The 20,398-nt window shown below is 39.1% G+C and overlaps 1 protein-coding gene across 1 annotated transcript in view; it reads left to right on the forward strand.

The window, feature by feature from the left end:
* MAN2A1 (mannosidase alpha class 2A member 1) overlaps positions 1-14,496 on the forward strand; it is a 137,297-nt gene extending 122,801 nt beyond the window's left edge. The window contains exons 20-22 of the mRNA XM_040541150.1: positions 2,395-2,589; positions 9,639-9,749; positions 11,548-14,496. Of these exons, the coding sequence (XP_040397084.1) occupies positions 2,395-2,589; positions 9,639-9,749; positions 11,548-11,700 (459 nt within the window). The 3' untranslated portion in view covers positions 11,701-14,496. The remainder of the gene's footprint in view (positions 1-2,394; positions 2,590-9,638; positions 9,750-11,547) is intronic.
* Positions 14,497-20,398: the final 5,902 nt, after the last annotated feature.

Below are 20,398 nucleotides of genomic sequence, written 5' to 3' on the forward strand. Positions count from 1 at the left end.
CTTGGTGGCATTTTCTGAGGAACATCGGCTTCTGAAATTTAGGGCATCTAAATGAGTTCTGTTTGTTTTTGCCAAGCACTGTACTTCCAGTTGTAAAGTTGTAGCTAGCAGAATGATTTTCCAGTCACTGTTCCATTAGTGAACTGTGGCCCTTCTCCAAGTAAGTATGTGGGATGTCTTATGGTAAGAATTTGCATGTCGGTAAAACATGTAAAAGGAGAGAAAAAAAAAGTTGTTTTTGTGAAGGCTCACCATTCTTCCTCTTTCCAACTTTTGAGTCCCTTATAGCTGAAAAATCTGGAGTTAAAGAGACCATTGATGCATACGGGGCATGCAACTCTTACTTTGACATGTTTGTAGTGTATGTTAGGCAATGGTCAAAAGCAGGGAAGGAAATGGATAAACCTGAATTCTAGCAGGATCTCTGATCTCAAATGCTTTGGAGTATGTATGTCCACAGTTCAAAAGAGCACATAAGGAACTAATCTCAAGTAATGGTGGTTGCTGGATGGTCATTTTCTCTTCTGCTGTTTCTCAGGTAATGCACCTGGAATTAGGAACCAGCTGCAAGAGCTTTGGATAGTAGGATGAATATATTATTTGACTGATTCAGATGCAAGTAATCAGCTTCTTTTACAGAAAAAAAAATGAATAATAAGAAAACTGATGATAGAATAATATGACCTACTTTACCACATATATGGCAACAGAGTAAACAGTCAATGTTGCTTTTGGGGTCAAACAGTGAACTCTTTTTTAAAAAAACATGTATATGCATGTTTCCCTGTGGTTAGGGAATGCATGCAGTCATTTGAACTAAGACAGCTTTAGCTGTATTTAAAGCAAGCTTGCTCATATTTTAATTGGGAAAGAGGAGAACAATGACAAGAAAGTTTGCCAGAGATGCTGAACTATTTAAGGTAATAAAAAAAAAAACAAGGCTAACTGTAGAATTGCAGAAGGACTTCAAACTGATTAAGCATGCAGTAAAATGGCAGATTAAGTCAATGTAGATAAATGTGTGCAATGATGCACATGGGGGAGCAATCCTCTACAACTATTAGCTATTGCCATTTTTGGAATGGAATTTGGGATCATGATAAATCTATAACAATATTAGCCTCAATGCTTAGTAGCTGCCTAAGAGGCTAACACCATTAGTCATTACTGAGAAAAGAACCAAGAACAAAGCAGAGATTACACAGTTACGTCAATTCAGCTCTGGCATATGTTAAATTGCTACACTGTCAGATGTATTTAATGCTTGTGCAAAGGTATAAATAAATATGCGTGCACACCTCAAAACAGGAATTACTATTATGGTTGTTCATTACAAACTGATAAATACTTCCCCCCTTTGCTTTAAGTATCTCCCATTTATTATTTCCATGTTTTCAACCTACCATAAAATGCAAATTTAAGATCGCAAAGTTTAGGATGCTGTATTTTCAGTAAACTTTCTGCAAAGTTTTCACTAAATATCACCTGTTTAACCACAAATAAGTAGGGATTTATCTGAAGTATGTGAAGAAAAATAAGTGCAAAAGTAATTTTTCACATTTCTACCTTGTTTTCCCTAACATTCTAAAACTGAAAGTGCCTTGTAAAGTTTCTTTGTTTTCCTTTATGGCTTCTGTGAAGCTTTGAATTACTGCTCTGAACATGAGGACTTAATCATTTCAGGGCTTGTGACACAGTTTCTGCAGCCGTGTAAGAAGCACTGCAAGTACAACTTTGTAAAAACTGGGGAAGGAGTCCTTTCAGTTCCTACTGGTGTGATGCTGAAATAAAACTGCTGAATGAATTCTTTTTTATTGCCACCAAGACAAAGATGCTAGTTGGAACTCTCCACACCCATACCCCCCGCAAAACAAAAAAAAGGGGGGGTGGGGGAACTGCAGTTTTCAGAAGTTAGATCTAAAAAGAAAGAGGGAGGTAGGATACAGGTTAGATGAATCTGAAAAAGGAAGAAAAAATAAGAAACACAGGAAAATAATGTAATAAAAGAAGCCTGCGGAAGACTAGCTTGCTGTCAGTATTCAGGTAAATACTGAATAGTATAGAGCAACTTGCTAGAGTAGTAACTCATTTGTTTCTCTAAACTGCATTGTTTACGCAAGAGCTAACTTGGAAGGCTGCACAATAGTGTAAAAGGAGATACCTAAATTATCATTTTGAAAGATGTACAATATTTGTAAATCAGGAGGGTTTCCTAATAGCAGAAAAGAGAATTTGTGGGTGATCAGAAGTTTCCAAAAGTAATTAAACATATAATCTATAAATTAAAATTTTCTATTAAATTAGTGGATTCATATCTAAAGGAAATTATTTAGAATTTTAGACATGTTGGTATAGTAACTTGATCTTGAAAATATTTTCTCTTGTGTTTTGCAGAATGAAGAGAAGGCATCAGTCAGTTTTCCCTCGCTTCTTAGCCATATGACTTCTTCTTTCTTAAATCATCCTGTAATTGCAATGACAACATATGCAGATTCAGGTGTCCCAGAGATGCTTAATACTTTTTCTCCACTTATGTCATCTATGCCTTGTGACATTCATATAGTTAATCTGAGGACAGTCCAATCAAAGGTAAGGTCAAAAGGATCTTTTAACAAGCAAACTTTTTAATATAGTCCAGTCAAGTACTTTATTCTAGGAAAGTAATTTGTAAATTTCTTATTTGATAAATTGTATAATAATTACTAGTTTTTGTTAAGGTCAGTAAACTTTGTTCTGGGTACAATCGTTTTAGCTTTTAATAAAGCATGTTGTTTAAAATCCCTCTGATTCCATTTGGTAGGCTTAACAAAAACCAACCACATTATAGCACCCACTGGAATACATTCTTACAGTATTTTTAAGCTTCGGTACAAGACCTATTTTAATTATGCTAGCATCAGCTTACAGTCTATGGTTCCTGTGAAACTGTTCTCTGGTATGTCTAAAAACCAAACCTGTTCCATATCTTTTTGCTGTTGTTGTTTTTGTTTTTCTCTGCAAAAGAACTTACACAATTATAAACATCATATATAATTTTTCTGTTTTGATAAGCTACAGCGGAAGAATGCTTTGTCCCTTCTACTTCCACTAGTCCTTGTAAAAATTCTTTTCAGCTTTTCAACACCTTTTAAAATGTGGGTATCTAAACTTCATGCTGTATTTCAGTATTGCTCACCAGTGATGTTACCATAGATGAAATCCCTTTTTAATTCTGCCACACTTAGATACTTACAGACTACAGTTGTCCCTGCTCCCTTGGAGCCTCTATGGTGGCTGAGGTAAAACAGCTCATCAATAATGACCTCAAATCATATTCAGAATATTTGCACTACTTTCCATTAATTACTGTAAATATATCAGTTACACAGTTCATCATTTTCACTTTCATTCCTTATTTTAGAACTTAAACAATCAGTTCACTTCTCACACCTTGTTAATAGTTCAATGTCATATGAACTCCTTCAGCTATGACTGTTTCTTATTTTGAATTTCAAAGTGAACTAACTCTTGATTCTGTGGGTCTTACGCCTTTGAAGAGTTACGAAGAAGCTTCATACTGAATTAAATCTTTATGTGAAGTGTATGTTCCACACTTTGCTGTAAAAATCTTTTCATTTTCCTCAGCCAGTTCAGCGCTGCCTTTTTTCTTCAGCACATCAGGTCTGGGACAGACCTTCATGAACATGACAACTTTTCCACTTTGGGGCCTAAATTTCTTCCCCATGTTTGTATAATTTGGTCATGAAACCCGTGAAATGGAAGACTGGCTCTGTATCAACAATTTTGTTCAATATTACTCATAGATGAATTTTACTACTTTATCTGTGCTATTCCGGGCATATTATCCCAGTCAGCAGAAGGTTTTCAGAGGCTATGATTTCTTCCCTGTCCACCACAGTGTAGTTCAATGGTTACTTGACTGACAGCTCCTGAGTTCGCAGCATTATGCTGTGCACTTCAAAGTGAAAATTATTAGTATTCATAAGACAGAGGCACTATCATTATAGGCACGGAACAGTTCTTCCCCACAGCGGAAATGGTACTATGCTATGCAAAGAATGTCTTGCATGCCAAAAGGACCTTTTCAGTTTTCTCCTCGCTTTCTGCTTCCTTTCCCCATCTTCCAAGAATTTGAATGACAAATGCCATAATTCTGGCTAATTGATGCAGTGCGATTTTTTCCAGAAATTTAGATTATTTATGTATTGCTTTAGCTGTTGAATCATGGAATCAGAGAATCATTTAGGTTGGAAAAGACTTCAAGGTCATCAAGTCCAACCATCACATCACTCTAGAAGTCCACTTCTAAACCATGTTCCTAAGTGTCACACCCACATGTCTCTTGAATACCTCCAGGGATCGTGACTCCACCACCACCCTGGGCAGCCTGTTCCAATACCTAACCACCCTCTCCATAAAGAAATTCTTCCTGACATCAAATGTAAACCTCCCCTGGCACAAGTTGAGGCCGTTGCCTCATGTCCCATCACTTTCCACCTGAGAAAAGAGACTGACACCCTCCCTGCTTCAACCTCCTCTCAGGTAATTATAGAGAGAGCAGTGAGGTCTCCCCTCAGTCTCCCCAAGACTAAACAGTCTCCCTCACTTCATAACTCTTCATCTCTAGTCCCTTCACCAACTTTGTAGGTCTTCTCTACACACCCTCCAGCACGTCGATGTCCTTCTTGTAGTGAGGGGCCCAAAACTGAACACAGTACTTGAGGTGCAGTCTCAGCAGCACTATGTACAGGGGGACAAACCCTTCCCTAGTCTCACTGGCCACACGATTTGTGATGTAGGCCAGGATGCCATTGGCTTTCTTGGCCACCTGGACACACTGCTGTCTCGTGTTCAGCTGGCTGTCGGCCAGCAACCCCAGGTCCTTTTCTGCTGGGCAACTTTCCAGACGCTCTTGCCTGAGCCTGTACTGCTGCATGGGGATGCGGCACGCGGTGTTTAGCTTTGTTGAATGTCATGTAATGGGCCTTGGCCCCACGGTGCAGCCTATCCAGATCCTTCTGCAAAGTCTTCTTGCCCTGAAGCCTATCAACATTCCCACCCAACTTGGTGTCTTTGGCAAGCTTACTGAGGGTGCACTTGATCCCCTCACCAAGATTGTTGATAAAATATTAAAGAGAACTGGCCCCAGTACTGAGTCCTGGGGAACATCACTTGTGACTGGATGCTAACTGGATTTGACTGCATTCACAATGACCCTTTGAGCCCAGACACTTTTCTACCAACCAGACAGTTCATCTTTCCAAGCCATGAGTAGTCCATTTCTATAGGAGAAGGCTGTGATTCTGTAGAAGGATGTGACATTTGACAATCTCCATTCAGCTGGGTCCTTCCTTGTTAGCCAGGACTGATGGTAAATTTTTGAAAGTGACTTGGCAAACACTTCTGCCGTTTCCTTCAGCACCCTTGCGTGGATCCCCTCTGGCCCCATAGATTTGTGGGTATCCAAATGATGTAGTAGTTTGCTAGCCATTTCCCCTAGGCTCACAAGGGCTTCATTCAGCTCCCTGTTTCTGACTTCCAGCACAGTGAGCTGGGTACCCTGAGAAGAAGTAGACTTACTAATAGAAACTGAGGCAAAAAAGGCATTAAGCACCTCAGCTCTTTCCTCAGCTCTTGTCACTGTTTCCCCCCACTTTGAATAACGGATGGAGATTTTCCTTAAAATACCCTTTTTTTTTGTTTATGTGTTTATAAAAACATTTTTTTTATTGTCTTTCAGTTTAGTAGCCAAGGTAAACTCTGTCTGGGCATTGATCCTTTGAATTGAGGTCCCTGCAGAACATCTATGATCAAGGGCTGAGAACTCTATCATCTCATCATCTCTGTGTCCAAGATGGCCTCCAACCATCACCCACAAGGCCTTCGCTATGGACAAACAACAGTTCAAGTGGGGCACTTTCCCTAGTTTGTTCCCTCTCTACCTGTGTCAGGAAGTAATCCTCTGCACATTCTAGGGATCTCCCTGTTTGCTTCTTCTCTGCCATATTGTATTTCCAGTAGATGTCAGGAAAGTTGAAGTCTCTCATGAGAATGACTGCTAGCAATTGCAATACTTCTCCTATATGCTTATAGAATGTTTCTTATGCTTCTTCACCCTGGTCTGTAGTATACTCCTACCACAGTATCTCCCATGTTGGCTTTTCCCCTGACTCTTACCCAGAGACACTCAGCCTTTTCATCACCATAACTAAGCTCCATACAGTGCAAACCTTCCTTAATGTAGAGGGCTACCACACCTCCTCTTCTTTCCGGCCTATCTCTCCTGTAGAGTCTGAAGCTATCCATCTCCATGCTTCAGTTGTGTGAGCCATCCCGCCATGCCTCACTGAAGTCTATGATATCACAGCCCTGAGACTGGGCTAAACACTCCTGTTCCCCCTGCTTATTTCCCATGCTACGCGCATTTGCTCAGAGGCACTTAAGTTGGGTCCCTGATGAAACTGACTTACGTGGCTGGCATTCCTTTGTGTTGCTCTTCAGGTGTTCTCCCTGTTCCTTTTCCTATCCCTGGGCAGCCATTGCTAATGCTGACATCAACGTTCCCCTTCCTCAGCAGCTTTAGTTTATTTTTTTTTCACCAGATTGGCAAGTCTGTAACTAAAGATGCTCTTTCCCTCCTCAGACAGAGCTCCCCATCACCTCCCAGTAGATGAGGTTTCTCAAAGCAAGACACATGATCTAAGTAGCCAAATGGCTGTGGCACCATCCCTGTAACCATTTGTTCATAGAATCACAGAATATCCCGAGTTGGATGGGATCCACAAGGGTCATCGAGTCCAACTCCTGCCTCCACACAGGACCACCCAGAAATCAGGCCATATGTCTAAGCGTATTTTCTAAACACTTCCTGAACACTGACGTGCCTGGTGCTGTGACCATTTCCTTTTGGAGCCTATTCCAGTGCCCGACCATCCTCATGGTGAAGAACCTTTCACTAACCTGAACATCCCCTATTGGAGTTGTGTGTCATTTCCTGAGGTCCTGTCGTTGCTCACCAGAGCAGAAATCAGTACCTGCCCCTCCACTCCCCCACATGAGACTGCCAACTTGAAACTGATTTTCAAGAAGTGATATTACAATTTCGCATAAAGGGGTACCAAAAAAAGTAATCTTAGGATTTAAGGTAGGAATCAGAATGCATGAAAATGCATTAAAGCATAAATGAGAAAAAGGGAATTTCTAGTTTTCTGCTCCTCTCAGAGGGAAAAAAAAATGCTATTGTTTTAAGATACATGATCCTGTCATGGAAGAGTCCAATGCCCTATCATTTGTTTGACAAAGATTTTGCCTACTGTAAGTAGACAGGACCTCAAGATTTAGAAACTGATTGCATTTGTCCCTTTATACTGAATATAAGTGCATATTTTTGTCACGTTGTTTGAACTTCGTGATGCATGTCTGTTAGCTTACAGTAATCAGATAAAAAATGTATAAATGTTTTTTTCTCTCTCATCCAAATTTTAGCAGCATTGCCTTGGGATACTGTTTATAAGAAAGCCTAGGATTTTTAATTTTTTTCCTTCTAGCAGCGTGATATGAGGACAGCATTTTACTTCTCAGAGATCAAAATCAAATCAAGCTTTGACAGCTCTTCCAAGAAAGGCAGTCAGAGATTTGATAGTATGGTAGTTAGGGAATTTTTGTCTTATAACAATGTGAAGTTTCACAAGACTAAAGATATTCCTGTTTGCTAAAATTTGAGAAATTTGTTACAGGTTTTCATACAGATGGTATAGCCATGTTTAGAAGGTATATGCAACATAAATTGGGTTCGTCCTTGCTCAGATGTTCCCTTAGGCATTCATAGACCTAATATAATTTACCTAGAGATGATAGAAGAAGAGATAAGTTATAGTAGATATGGAGACTGTGGCAGCTTGCTCAGTCTTAAGCCATAGATTAGCACAGCTTAGGTGTGTTGTTTCTTTTTTTTTTTTTTTTAAACTTGGATGCTATCTGCATGTTAAAGTCCTGGGAAGTCTAAAAGGTTGTCTACTATATCATAGGTGTTTATACTTGGCAGAACTCACTTCCTGAAGGTGTCATTAATTGTTTATTACCTTTCTGTTGCAAACATTTTGAATCTTAATTAAGATAATATTTAATTTTAAAAACTTAAGAGATGAAATATTCATGCCATCAGTTGAAATGCATTTGTTATGCAGATGAAAAAAAGGTAATTCTACGGGATATAGAGAAAGTGTTGATATCCATTAGTCTCTTGTCATTTTTAACATCAATTTACCCCATAGGAAGTCAAGCTTTTGCAGTATGAATTTTAATATTTCTCTAATCTGATGTTTAGGCAGACAATAATACTTTGTGTGCATAAAAATGTCTACTTTTAAGTGCAAACTCTTTGCCACATCAGTGACAGTGAAAAAGTCAGGAATTAGAGTTGGAGACTGAAAATATTTTTTTTGGCATCATTATTAACTTAATATAGAAAGTTCCAATAAACAATATAAGAACTTTTTCAACCACCAAGGATATAATATGTGTAATAGGATGTAACAAGGATTTAATATGTGTAATATTAAACCTATTTAAATTGTCTGACCGTAGATACCATACATTAATTAAGAATAGGTGGTTATAAGCTGTGCTGTTCATGAAAATCTTATCAAACTGAGATTTGTTCAGGCTTTGTAAACTATGCAAATGTTTTACTGCAAAACATCTCATTTCAAGTCCAAGAAATGTTGAGCAAATTTTTGCTATTTTAATGGAAAACTTCCTTAGAAAACATTTAAGTTTATCAGTTTTCCATTTTTTATCATCTGAATGAGTATTTACTAATGTGAATTTGTTGTACCGTGAAGCAGTGACATACTGTGGCTCAAAGAAGCTGCTTCAAGCTGTTCCAAGATGCACTTTATTAGGAGAAACTTGGTTTGGAACTGAAGCCTTAATCTAATGATATCTTTTGTTTGTTACATCTCCAAGAGTTAAAAATCAAAAAATCATAGAGTCATAGAATGGTTTTTTAGCGTTTATACTCTATTCTTGTGACCATTTGTCCTAAGTGATTTTAATTATTTGGTTCAAACTAGAAAGTTGAGATTGTGGATTACTCTGTTGTCTACTGAGGCTCAAGAACACTGTATGTCTTATCTATAATGATTTAATATTTTTAGTAGTGTGTGGTTTCACACACATCCTAAGATGAGTGAGATTTCAGGGAGCAGATTTGCAAAATGAAAAGTTGATACAACATAGTCACAATTAAATTTGAAGCTAGCTATTGTAATTACCATAAGTTTGTTTTAGTTTTGCCATGTAATTTATCTAGGAAGCCAATTAATACAGCTATGAAAGCTACTCTTAAATTCTGAGTCTGCTTGTACATGTGAATTTATTGATCTCTGAACTCCTTAGTTCACTACTTAAGTTCATATTCTTTAGTAATTTGTACATCTAATATCACTTTGCTATTTAATTATTTTTATATTTAATCTTATAAGCATTAAAAGAAGCATGTCTGTTCAGTCTGAGCTGAACATTATTTAAGGCATATGTGGTTCCATAACATTAAGGTAATAATAATCTTTTGAGGTCCTAAAATGTCTTGCTGGCTCTACTACTTTCTGAGCAACTTTTATTTTGTGTATTTGCAGGTAGATACTGAGCCATCAGATGAAGCTGCTCTGATTCTTCACAGAAAAGGATTTGATTGTAGATTTTCAAACAGAGACATGGGTCTACTCTGTTCCACTACTCAGGGAAAGGTATACTGACATTTTACGGGTAGTTTACCTTGCAAGTATAGCAAGAACGCTGATATTTAAGTCAAATTATTACTCAAGTAAAGGTAGTCATTTCTCAAGAGTTTCAGGATAATAGCTAAATTGAAAGCTGTTTTCAGTTTGATAAAGATGGGCATCTGGTGTGTGGAAATTACCATGTAAGCATCTGCAAGTAAACTTCTACATCAGCTTTAGCCTTACTAACTTCCCATAAATGTCATTTTCCTATAATAAAATATCTCAAATAGTTTTTGAATAGTGTAGTATAAACAACTTTACCAAAGAAATAGTCAAATTACATATTCTGTAGTGTATTCTTTTGAAAAGTGTTAGTTAACATTCGCAAATTGTGTGATTGCTACTTTGAAAACTGTTTATTACAGCATGTCCTTTGTCTTCCAATGCTTCCTTACATGACCTACACCATTACAAATATCTGAGTGGTTTGCAATTGCTATTGAATTGGTGTGTGGTATGTAAAATTATGAAATGTAAATCATAAAACTATTGTTGTGTTACAGACAGTAGACTAGGTAGTTATAAATCTATAGAATTTTTGTCATCTGTGGTGGTTTTACTCAGCTAGACAGCTGAGCTCCACCACAATGGCTCTCTCACTCCCCCTCCTCAAAGGGAAAGGGGGAGAAAGTATGATGGAAAGGGCTCAAGGATTGAGATAAGGAGAGAGAGAACACTCAGCAATCATCATCATGGGCAGAATAGACGTGGCATAGAGAGACTAACGTAATTTATTACCTATTACTAACAAGGTAAAAAAGTGAGAAACTACAAAAAAAACTTAAAAACTAAAAAGACCTTCCCCCCATCCACCCTCTTCTACATCCTCCCCCCAGGTGGCACACAGGAACGGGAAATGGGGGCTGCAGTCAGTCCCTGTCGCTTCGTCTCCGCCACTCCTTCACGGTCACTCTCTGCCCCTGCTCCATGTGGGCTCCCTCCCACGGGATGCCGTCTGCCCACAGGCAGCAGCTCTTCAAGAACTGCTCCCACATGGCTCCGTACCACGGGGTCCATCCATCCCCCAGGAGCAAACTGCTCCAGCACGGGCCCCCCACGGGTGGGCGGCAGCTCCCCCCAGACCCCCTGCTCCTGCGTGGGCTCCTGTCCACGGGCTGCAGCTCCAGCCCGGGGCCTGCTCCTGCGGGGGCTCTCCATGGGCTGCAGCCTCCTCCAGGCCACATCCACCTGCTCCACCGGGGGCTCCTCCACGGGGGGGCTGCAGCGTGGAGATCTGCTCCATGTGGGACCCATGGGCTGCAGGGGGACAGCCTGCTCCATCAGGGGCCTCTCCACAGGCCGCAGGGGAACTGCTGCTGCGTGCCTGGAGCACCTCCTGCCCTCCTGCTGCACTCACCTGGGGGGCTGCAGGGCTGGTTCTCCCTGATTTTCTCACTCCTCTCTCCCAGCTGCTGTGGTGCAGCAGTTTTTTGTTCTTTTTTTTCCCCCTTCCTTAACTGCTCTCTCGGAGGCCCAACTGGCATCACTCCCTGGCTCAGCTTTGACCAGCAGCAGGTCCCTTTTGGAGCAGCTGGGGCTGGCTCTGCTCACAGAGGCCACCGCAAACACTGCCTAAAAAGTTTTAATCTAGTGTACAGTATCTTAAGCATTGTTCTTAGAAATGTTTGGTGTTCTTCGTGCAAGAATTGTTATGCTGATAACTTTGAAATGTATCTAACCAGGATGTTGGAGATTAAATTGTAGTCAATTTTAAGGTACATACCTAATTTTCTTTTTCTTTTTTCTTTTTTTTTTCCTCCAGGTAAAGGTGCATAAACTCTTTAACAAATTCAGTGTGGAAAGTCTTACACCTGCATCTTTGTCTTTGATGCATTCACCTCCAGATGCCAGAAATATAAGTGAAATAAATATGAGTTCTATGGAGATAAATACATTCCGGGTTCGACTAAGATGAAATCTGGTTTTAATACTCAGATAGAGAAGAGGAATCTGCAAGTATGTCTCCTCAGAGTTTCACGTGCAATAAGAAGCACATTATTGTTATTCCAGCTTCTGGATACTGTGAGAAAAACATGCATTCTCTAATTTTTTTGATCAACACAGTGAAAAGCCATGTTGCAAGCAACCTTTTTTTTTTTTTTTTTCATAAAATACCAACATCAGTATAAGTTAATGCAACAAGTGAAGAAATTTCTAAGGATGTTAACCTCTCAACAGATTAAATCTCAGGTTAAATGCTAGCTAATGATGTTTCTGGTGTTCTAATTTTCCTAAGAAAGGGATTTCCTAAGAAAGGGAAACAGCCTTCTTTGCTGATTGTTGATAAATTTATGTACAAATAATTCTGAGTAGAAAGCCCTGATACAGCCTGGAAACAAATGGAATAAAATGTTCTTGTGTAGTAGCTAATGTCCAAAAACTTGCAATCATTTATATAAAATAACAATAATCTCAATTTATTCCACAATTAATTTCAATTCATTCAACAAAAAGGGGATCTTTAATTGTGGTAAAATGAAAGCCTGCAGTACTTGTGACAAGTGATGGTAGATTTTAATACTTCTACCATTCACCTGAATTATGTAAATAGGAAAACATGAACCTACAAAATAATTTTGCAATGGAAATGTTTAATAAAACTCCCATTTTGTTACTTGACACACTGGGATATGTGCAATTACTCCATTATCATACATGATGAGAAATGTCCATATTGTCATGAATACAAGATTTTTTATAAAACTCATTTAGATATTGATGTTCTCTGAAATGAGTTTTCTATCTCAAGATTACCATATCAAGATAAATGTGCCTTATTTTTTGATATGTCTTGTTACAATTTTGGCGTCTATGTTAATGTTTTTTGGGGAAAGGTAGTTTATATAATACTTAAGCTGTGTATCTCCTATTTGACAATGCTGGCCGCACTCTGATCTATGTCCTCCTGCACCAAGTTTGTACTATCTTATTCTGAACATTTTGACTATTTGAATGTATTAAAATGATGTCATAACATGAAAAAAAAATTTACTGTAAAATCTAAATTCAGTTGCTTTCAAGGAAATTGCAACTTGATGCAGAGAGTTGATAGTAAGCAAGACATAGTTTTCAAACCCATCAAAACATGTGCTTGCCTGTCACACAGACTGTGTGACCTGTGCATTCAGAATCATGTGCCTATATTAATTTTTCAAACTTGCAACCTCAGTTACATTGCCAGTGTTCACATGTTCATATTACTGAAGAATGGAGTCTTACTTTTTGCTTTGTTTTCACATATTAAATAATTCATATTTAGTGCTGAAGCCATTCAAGTGTGAAAAATATTCCCGAAGTAGAGCTACTGTTTACAGTTAATACATATAAACATGCACTTGAGTATGATTCCATTTACTAGTCTTCATTTATCTTCACACCTCTTACTTCCATCTGTTGTTTATGCTTTCCAAATATCATTGCTTCTCTTCAATACTATTGCATGGAAAGTCATTGTAACTGATAAAAAGGTGTGCTATTTTCTAACTCTAATATTACCTACTGTATTTAATTTCATCATTATTGTTCCACGATATATCAAATTATATCTTGTAGCTACAGGCTATCTTAAAAGAAAATGAAAGTGAAATTTTAATTTCATGCATTGTCACGGGTTGGATTTCTGTCAGGATTGCGTAGATTTCCCTATTTGATTCAATCTAGTGTATGTTTTGTAGTTAACGGAACACTTAGCAGAATCTGGTGCAAGTTATATAAAAATGTAAGAACCACTAACCACAAATGGAAGAATCAGATGGATCCACTAAATGGATGTTTTCATGCAATAAACATGTACTGTAAGTTTTCTTAGCTATAGTAATTGAAAATACTTTTTGTTGTTGTTGTTGGAACTCAAAGCTTGGTAAACTTGCCAGCAGAAGGCTCTTATAACATTTATTTTATTGCATCTTCAGCATTAAAGTGCTTCAGAGACTTTGTGTGTTCTGTGCAAGAGCGCTTTCAAAATACAATTTCAAGTTTTGTTAAGCAGAAACGTAAAATTTTGATGCAATAAAGTATTTTGCCTGTTGGAATTGCTTCCAAAAATGTAATTCATATAGCATTGTACCTTTTTCTTTTATCATCAGCTGTACAATCATGATGCCTGAATCTTTCTTAACCAGCAGATTTAGTCTATGTTCCTTTATTTTGCGTTTGTTTTCTGTAGCAACAGAATAGCCTTCAATTTGGGATTATTTCTAGAAATTCTTAACTGTGTCAAAACTCCAAAGACTGAAAATAAATTTTATTTTAATTGGTTCAGAATATGGCTATTGATGTTTTTAAAGTTTTTTTTATTATATTGGATATTTCAGTGAAGTTCTTGTTTTTCGACATATTCACCATCTAATTTGGTTTTATATATATATTTTTTTTTCTTTCTATTTTTTATCTGCTGGTTTTAAAACTACTGGTTAAGAGAACCAAGCATCCTTACTTTCAACCAGTATGGTTTTAAAGACAACGCTGTATAAAAAAAATGGCTTAAAACCTTGTAATTGCTTTCAATACTAGTTATACCTGTACTGTTTTTTTTTTTTATTATTTTTTATTTTTATTTTTTACATTCCTATTAAATATCTTTGTTTTTACTTGCTCATATTGTCTGATACAACTGATTTAAATTGAAGGCTTTTGATATTTTCTCTTGGAAGATTTTATATCTTATGGGGATATGTAAAATAAGATCTAATAAAAGATAATGGTATTGTGAGATGTGTTCAGTGTCATTATTTCCTTTTCCATAACCAGTTCAAAAACAAAATAAAAGCAATCATAACTTTTGTAGGAAGGTTCAGTATCAGTAACATTTGAGCATTATCTGTAGTAAGATGCACTGGTTATGAAAGGTGCTGTCTACTTCACAGGTAGATGTTAAATTCAGAGACCTAAGCATGTGTGACAACAGGGAGTGGGATGGGCACTTTTTCCTTCACAAAAGAAACTTTGCATTGAGTAAAATAGGAGATGGTTCTAATGTAGTAAAAGGTGTAAAAATATTGTTTGGATGGTTTTGTTTTTTTTTAATTTGATTTAATCTCATTGCTCCTTATTGCATTTGAGTTTAATGTAATGGAAGCAGTTTTTGTAAATTAACAAATACACCATTAGAAAACATAATAAAAATTACAACTCAACTGTAATTAAACCGAATGGTTTTAAGAAAATAACATAATGCTAATGTACTATGTTGTAATTACATATGACAAGTTAAACAGGCATAGATGCTTTACAGGTTTGCTTCCCACAGCACTGGTGGAGTTTGAAAATTAGGAGCTGCAAGGACAGTTAGTATAAGTTGCAGTCGGTGCCTGAAACTGTTTGATGCTGGACTGGATAGTCTTAGCTATAAATGTAAAAGTATACATATATAGGTACCACATAAGTCCCCATAATTTTGAAGTTGATATTTCAAGATAAAGAATAAAAGTATAGTGTTATATACTTTTATAATATACTTAGTATACATCTATCTGTCAGGCAATAATGGGTATGCGTCCAATCTGATGCACCACATCACTTTTTTAAGGTCATCCTACCCTAGAATCAGTAATATCAACTTGACCATCTGGATAGAATGCATTCCAGTTACACATGAAATCTGTTAATTCTTGAAATAAAATGTACGGTATTTGATGTATACCTGGGTACATCAAGTTTTAAAATAACAGGTGCAACATCTCTCTGCACATCTGTGGACATTAAAAAACGTTCACATTTAACAGATTATCTGACTTTTGATGTAGTTGTATGTATGACAAAATGTAAAATTAATGTAGATTCAATTCGTTGTCCTATTTATTGTAGGATAACAACTCTGTCATAATATGTGGTTATATATTTTTAAGAATAACATCTTTAAGAATCTGCAACAACAAAAATCAGCCAAAGGCACTGAATTTGTCTTCTGAAAGAGGGAATGTGCGAAAAAGTTTAATTTGTGTTTGAAAATAAGCTTTGTTCCTACTGGAGAAACATTAAGATTTTCTGGCAGTGTTCTTACTAGCACAAAGTATGTCTCTGATATTTCTGTAAATTATAATCTCAAATTGGGAATCTGACAGTCTTTTAATACACAGATTTTTATGAACTAATCAATACCTACAGTACATATTGCATCTCTAGCTTTTGTCTGCTGGCATTTCTATGTAGTAGCAATAATGTGTTACTTACATTACGGTCTGTCTTTTATATAAATTATTTAACAACACTGAGGGTAATGAGAAAATGATTAAATAAAGTATTTCCATAGTGAATGTAAACTTCCGATGTTTGAACAGTAAAGACAGCGATACATTTCAGAGCTTCAGATTCTCCACATAACATATTCTTTCTGCAATATGATACCTGCTAAAGGAATGTCTTTTGACAGTCAGTTTATGAATCCATTCATATTGTGTGCATGACTAAACTGGAGACTTTTTTTTTTTATCCCAGCAATGCCTGCCCGCCTTAGCACAACTGTTCCCACCACACCATCATGCAGGCACGTGCCTCAGTCCCTCTCAAATCATGACCTGTGAAGTACTATAGTCTCTGGCCAAATTGTTGATCGGTGTGCTGTCCTGAACTTTGCTCTAATGGAGCAAGAAGATTGTGCTCTGGCATAAAGGCTTGCATGTAGCCTTTACTGCTTGGGTAGAAACAAATCCCTGACAAATTCTATGTGTAGGGACTGTTGCCTTGGATCTATTGCAGCTTTCTTTCTGGATCTAAGGTGTATCAGTATGAAGCCTGTTTCACTTAACTTCTAGACTGTGCCTTCCCTTTCCTTCAGGAAGGAAAGCCGAGGACTTGGACTTCTGTCCTACATGCCCCTGCTGAGGCTCAAACTGGAGCATACGTGCATGCACTAGAGAATAGGACGCTGCAGTTTTGCCAGCTGGGCCAGATACTTTTTCAGACTCTGCTTCCACTATTAGTGATTTCACTGCAGAATCACAGAATCTCAGAATCACAGAATCGTCTAGGTTGGAAGAGACCTCCAAGATCACCTAGTCCAACCTCTGCCCTAACACTAACAAGTCCTCCACTAAACCATATCACTAAGGGCTACATCTAAATGTCTTTTAAAGACCTCCAGGGATGGCGACTCAACCACCTCCCTGGGCAGCCCATTCCAGTGCCTAACAACCCTTTCAGTAAAGAAGTTCTTCCTAATATCCAACCTAAACCTCCCCTGGCGCAACTTTAGCCCATTCCCCCTCGTCCTGTCACCAGGCACATGGGAGAATAGACCAACCCCCACCTCTCTACAGCCTCCTTTAAGGTACCTATAGAGAGCGATGAGGTCTCCCCTGAGCCTCCTCTTCTCCAGGCTAAACAACCCCAGCTCCCTCAGCCGCTCCTCGTAAGACTTGTTCTCCAGACCCCTCACCAGCTTCGTTGCCCTTCTCTGGACACTCTCGAGCACCTCCATGTCCTTCTTGTAGCGAGGGGCCCAAAACTGAACACAGTACTCAAGGTGCGGCCTCACCAGAGCCGAGTACAGGGGACAATCACCGCCTTAGACCTGCTGGCCACGCTGCTTCTTATGCAAACCAGGATGCTGTTGGCCTTCTTGGCCACCTGAGCACACTGCTGCCTCATATTCAGCCGACTATCAACCAGTACTCCCAGGTCCCTCTCCGCCAGGCAGCTTTCCAGCCACTCATCTCCCAGCCTGTAGCGCTGCTTGGGGTTGTTGTGCCGCAGGTGCAGGACCCGGCACTTGGCCTTGTTGAACTTCATGCAGTTGACCTCAGCCCATTGGTCCAGCCTATCCAGATCTTCCTGCAGAGCCTTCTTTCCCTTGAGCAGATCGACACACGCACCTAACTTGGTGTCATCTGCAAACTTACTGAGGGTGCACTCGATCCCCTCATCCAGGTCATCGATAAAGATATTAAAGAGGACCGGCCCCAGCACTGAGCCCTGGGGGACTCCACTAGTAACCGGCCTCCAACTGGATTTGGCTCCATTCACCACAACTCTTTGGGCCCGGCCATCCAGCCAGTTTTTAACCCAACAAAGCGTACGCCAGTCCAAGCCACGAGCAGCCAGTTTCTCGAGGAGAATGTTGTGGGAAATGGTGTCAAAAGCCTTACTGAAGTCAAGGTAGACCACATCCACAGCCTTCCCCTCATCCACCAAGCGCGTCACTTGGTCATAGAAGGAGATCAGGTTCGTCAAGCAGGACCTACCTTTCATAAACCCATGCTGACTGGGCCTGATCGCCTGGTTGCCCTGCAAGTGCCGCGTGATGACACTCAAGATAATCTGCTCCATGAGCTTCCCTGGCACCGAGGTCAAACTAACAGGCCTATAGTTCCCCGGGTCTACCCTCCGGCCCTTCTTGTAGATGGGCGTCACGTTTGCTAGCCGCCAGTCAACTGGAACCTCCCCTGATAGCCAGGACTGCCGATAAATAATGGAAAGTGGCTTGGCCAGCTCCTCCGCCAGTTCGCTCAGTACCCTCGGGTGGATCCCATCCGGCCCCATCGACTTGCGTACATCCAAGTGTCGTAGCAGGTCGCCACACATTTCTTCATGGATAGCGAGGGCCACATCCTGCTCCCCATCCCCTTCCACCAGCTCAGGGTACCAGGTATCCAGAGAACAACTGGTCTTGCCACTAAAGACTGAGGCAAAGAAAGCATTGAGCACCTCAGCCTTTTCCTCATCTTTTGTAACTAAGTTTCCCCCCGCATCCAGTAAAGGATGGAGATTCTCCTTAGTCCTCCTTTTTGCGTTGATGTATTTGTAAAAACGTTTTTTGTTGTCTTTAACGGCAGTAAAGATATATCTTGAGAACCATCAGAATTCCAATGTAGGCACATGTCTTCTGATAAGTCTAGGCAATTTAAAGAAAGGCTTTGTATATTTTTTTTTCCTCTCTATTAGAGAAGCCAGTCTTTGAAGAACTGATAGGGTAAACTATAGCTCAATTTCTATCTACCTCTAAAATGATGGCCTCTAGGTTGGGGGCTCAACCACAGGGAACACAGTGGAAATGAAAGATAACCTGGTGATTTCATCAGTGATGGTCTCATTCATATGCTCTGGAAAGGTAACAGTGGCACTTCTTCAGACACGCCAACCATGTTTCTCTCAGGGAAGAGATGTATGCAGCCTTTGCCTCCTTTTCTGTTTCTCTTTCTAACATTCAGCGTTGCCAGATTTTTTTCTTGATACAGGCTTTATGCACATCTTTCTTGGGATAGTCTAAAATATTTCTTCGCGTTCTCAGAAGGTTAGTGCTGCCAATATGCCTGATGCTGTTCCTTATAAATTCAGTATTTCTCCTGGAGTCCTCAATCGAAGTCCATTTTCTTGAATCGAAGGTGATTTTAACATTTTTATCTTTTCTTTAACCTTATTGAGATCATTCAGAATCTGTATGTACTTTATGAATGTTCTGAAGGAGACTGCTCCAGCAGCTCTACCCACTTCATTGGGGTATCCTTGTGTAATATGGCAAAATATCATTTTCTATGGCTACCTCTTATAACTTGTTTTAGTGTGCAATGTTGGTATCTGAACCTGGATGACTTTTTGATAACACGCTATATTTTCTTTTTATAACAACAACATAACACAGCAGTCAGTCAAGGTGAGCTGAGTTGCCAAAGTGTTTGATACCATGGGGAAGAAAATACATTCCCTACAGCTGTGACTGGACAACTACCAAGTTGTGTTTGTCCCAAACAGTTCCTAATGTTTTATGTTTTAAATGAGATTGGATTCACTTGAACACTTACCTATGTGTAAGCTGTTCATAGATTTTATCCAAATTCATGGATTTTTTCCAAGCTCACGACAATGGCAATCAGTCATCTTGGATGAAACCCTATCTGTTCCTCAATGACTGTTTGGTAAGATGCACATAGAGTTGCAGTGGGGCCAAACTCTGCTCAAAAGATCTGCCTCTGGAAGCTTCAGCAAGTACACGACCTTTCAGCTCATTACAGTGCACTTTACTGAGCTGTCTGAATTCAGGCTGGTTGCACTGGCTACCATAGCTCGAGGTTTGCTGTATTTTGACACTCAGCAAGGTCTTAAAGAATTACACAATTTTTATAAAAATCAGTGAGCATGCATGTGAGGTGTGTGTCTTACTGACTTGCCACAACTGCCTCACATCTCTACTACTGTACTTTTCAAGAACATACATTTTTCTCCCTCCATCTAAGAATTCTCTTGAATAGCCTTTAGCTCCATTCTCTCTTCTTCTCCTCCTTCATTTCTTTCCCATTTCCCAAAAGAAAATAATCTATGCTTTAATGAGCCAGAATTGTGTGTGATCAGGGATCCATAAATCACTGGTTCTCATCAAGACAGACTGCTGAGTTTACGTAGGTAGATCTCAAATCTCTGTCTAAGATTTACTTAGTTAGCATGATGAAACTTCCACTTGAGCAGCTATCAGTTATACCTAATGACCTATATCGGTTATTACCAAAGTTACTTATTTCCTTCCAGAAGTCATATATGCTATTAAATGCTCTGATGATTTTAACCAACGATAGGGCAAGAGGGAGTGGCCTCAAGTTGCACCAGGGAAGGTTAAGGTTGGAAATTAGGAGACATTTCTTCTCAGAAAGAGTAGTTAGGCATTGGAACAGGTTGCCCAGGGA

The sequence above is a fragment of the Cygnus olor genome, chromosome Z (assembly GCF_009769625.2).
Source record: "Cygnus olor isolate bCygOlo1 chromosome Z, bCygOlo1.pri.v2, whole genome shotgun sequence".
Classification (NCBI taxonomy): domain Eukaryota; kingdom Metazoa; phylum Chordata; class Aves; order Anseriformes; family Anatidae; genus Cygnus; species Cygnus olor.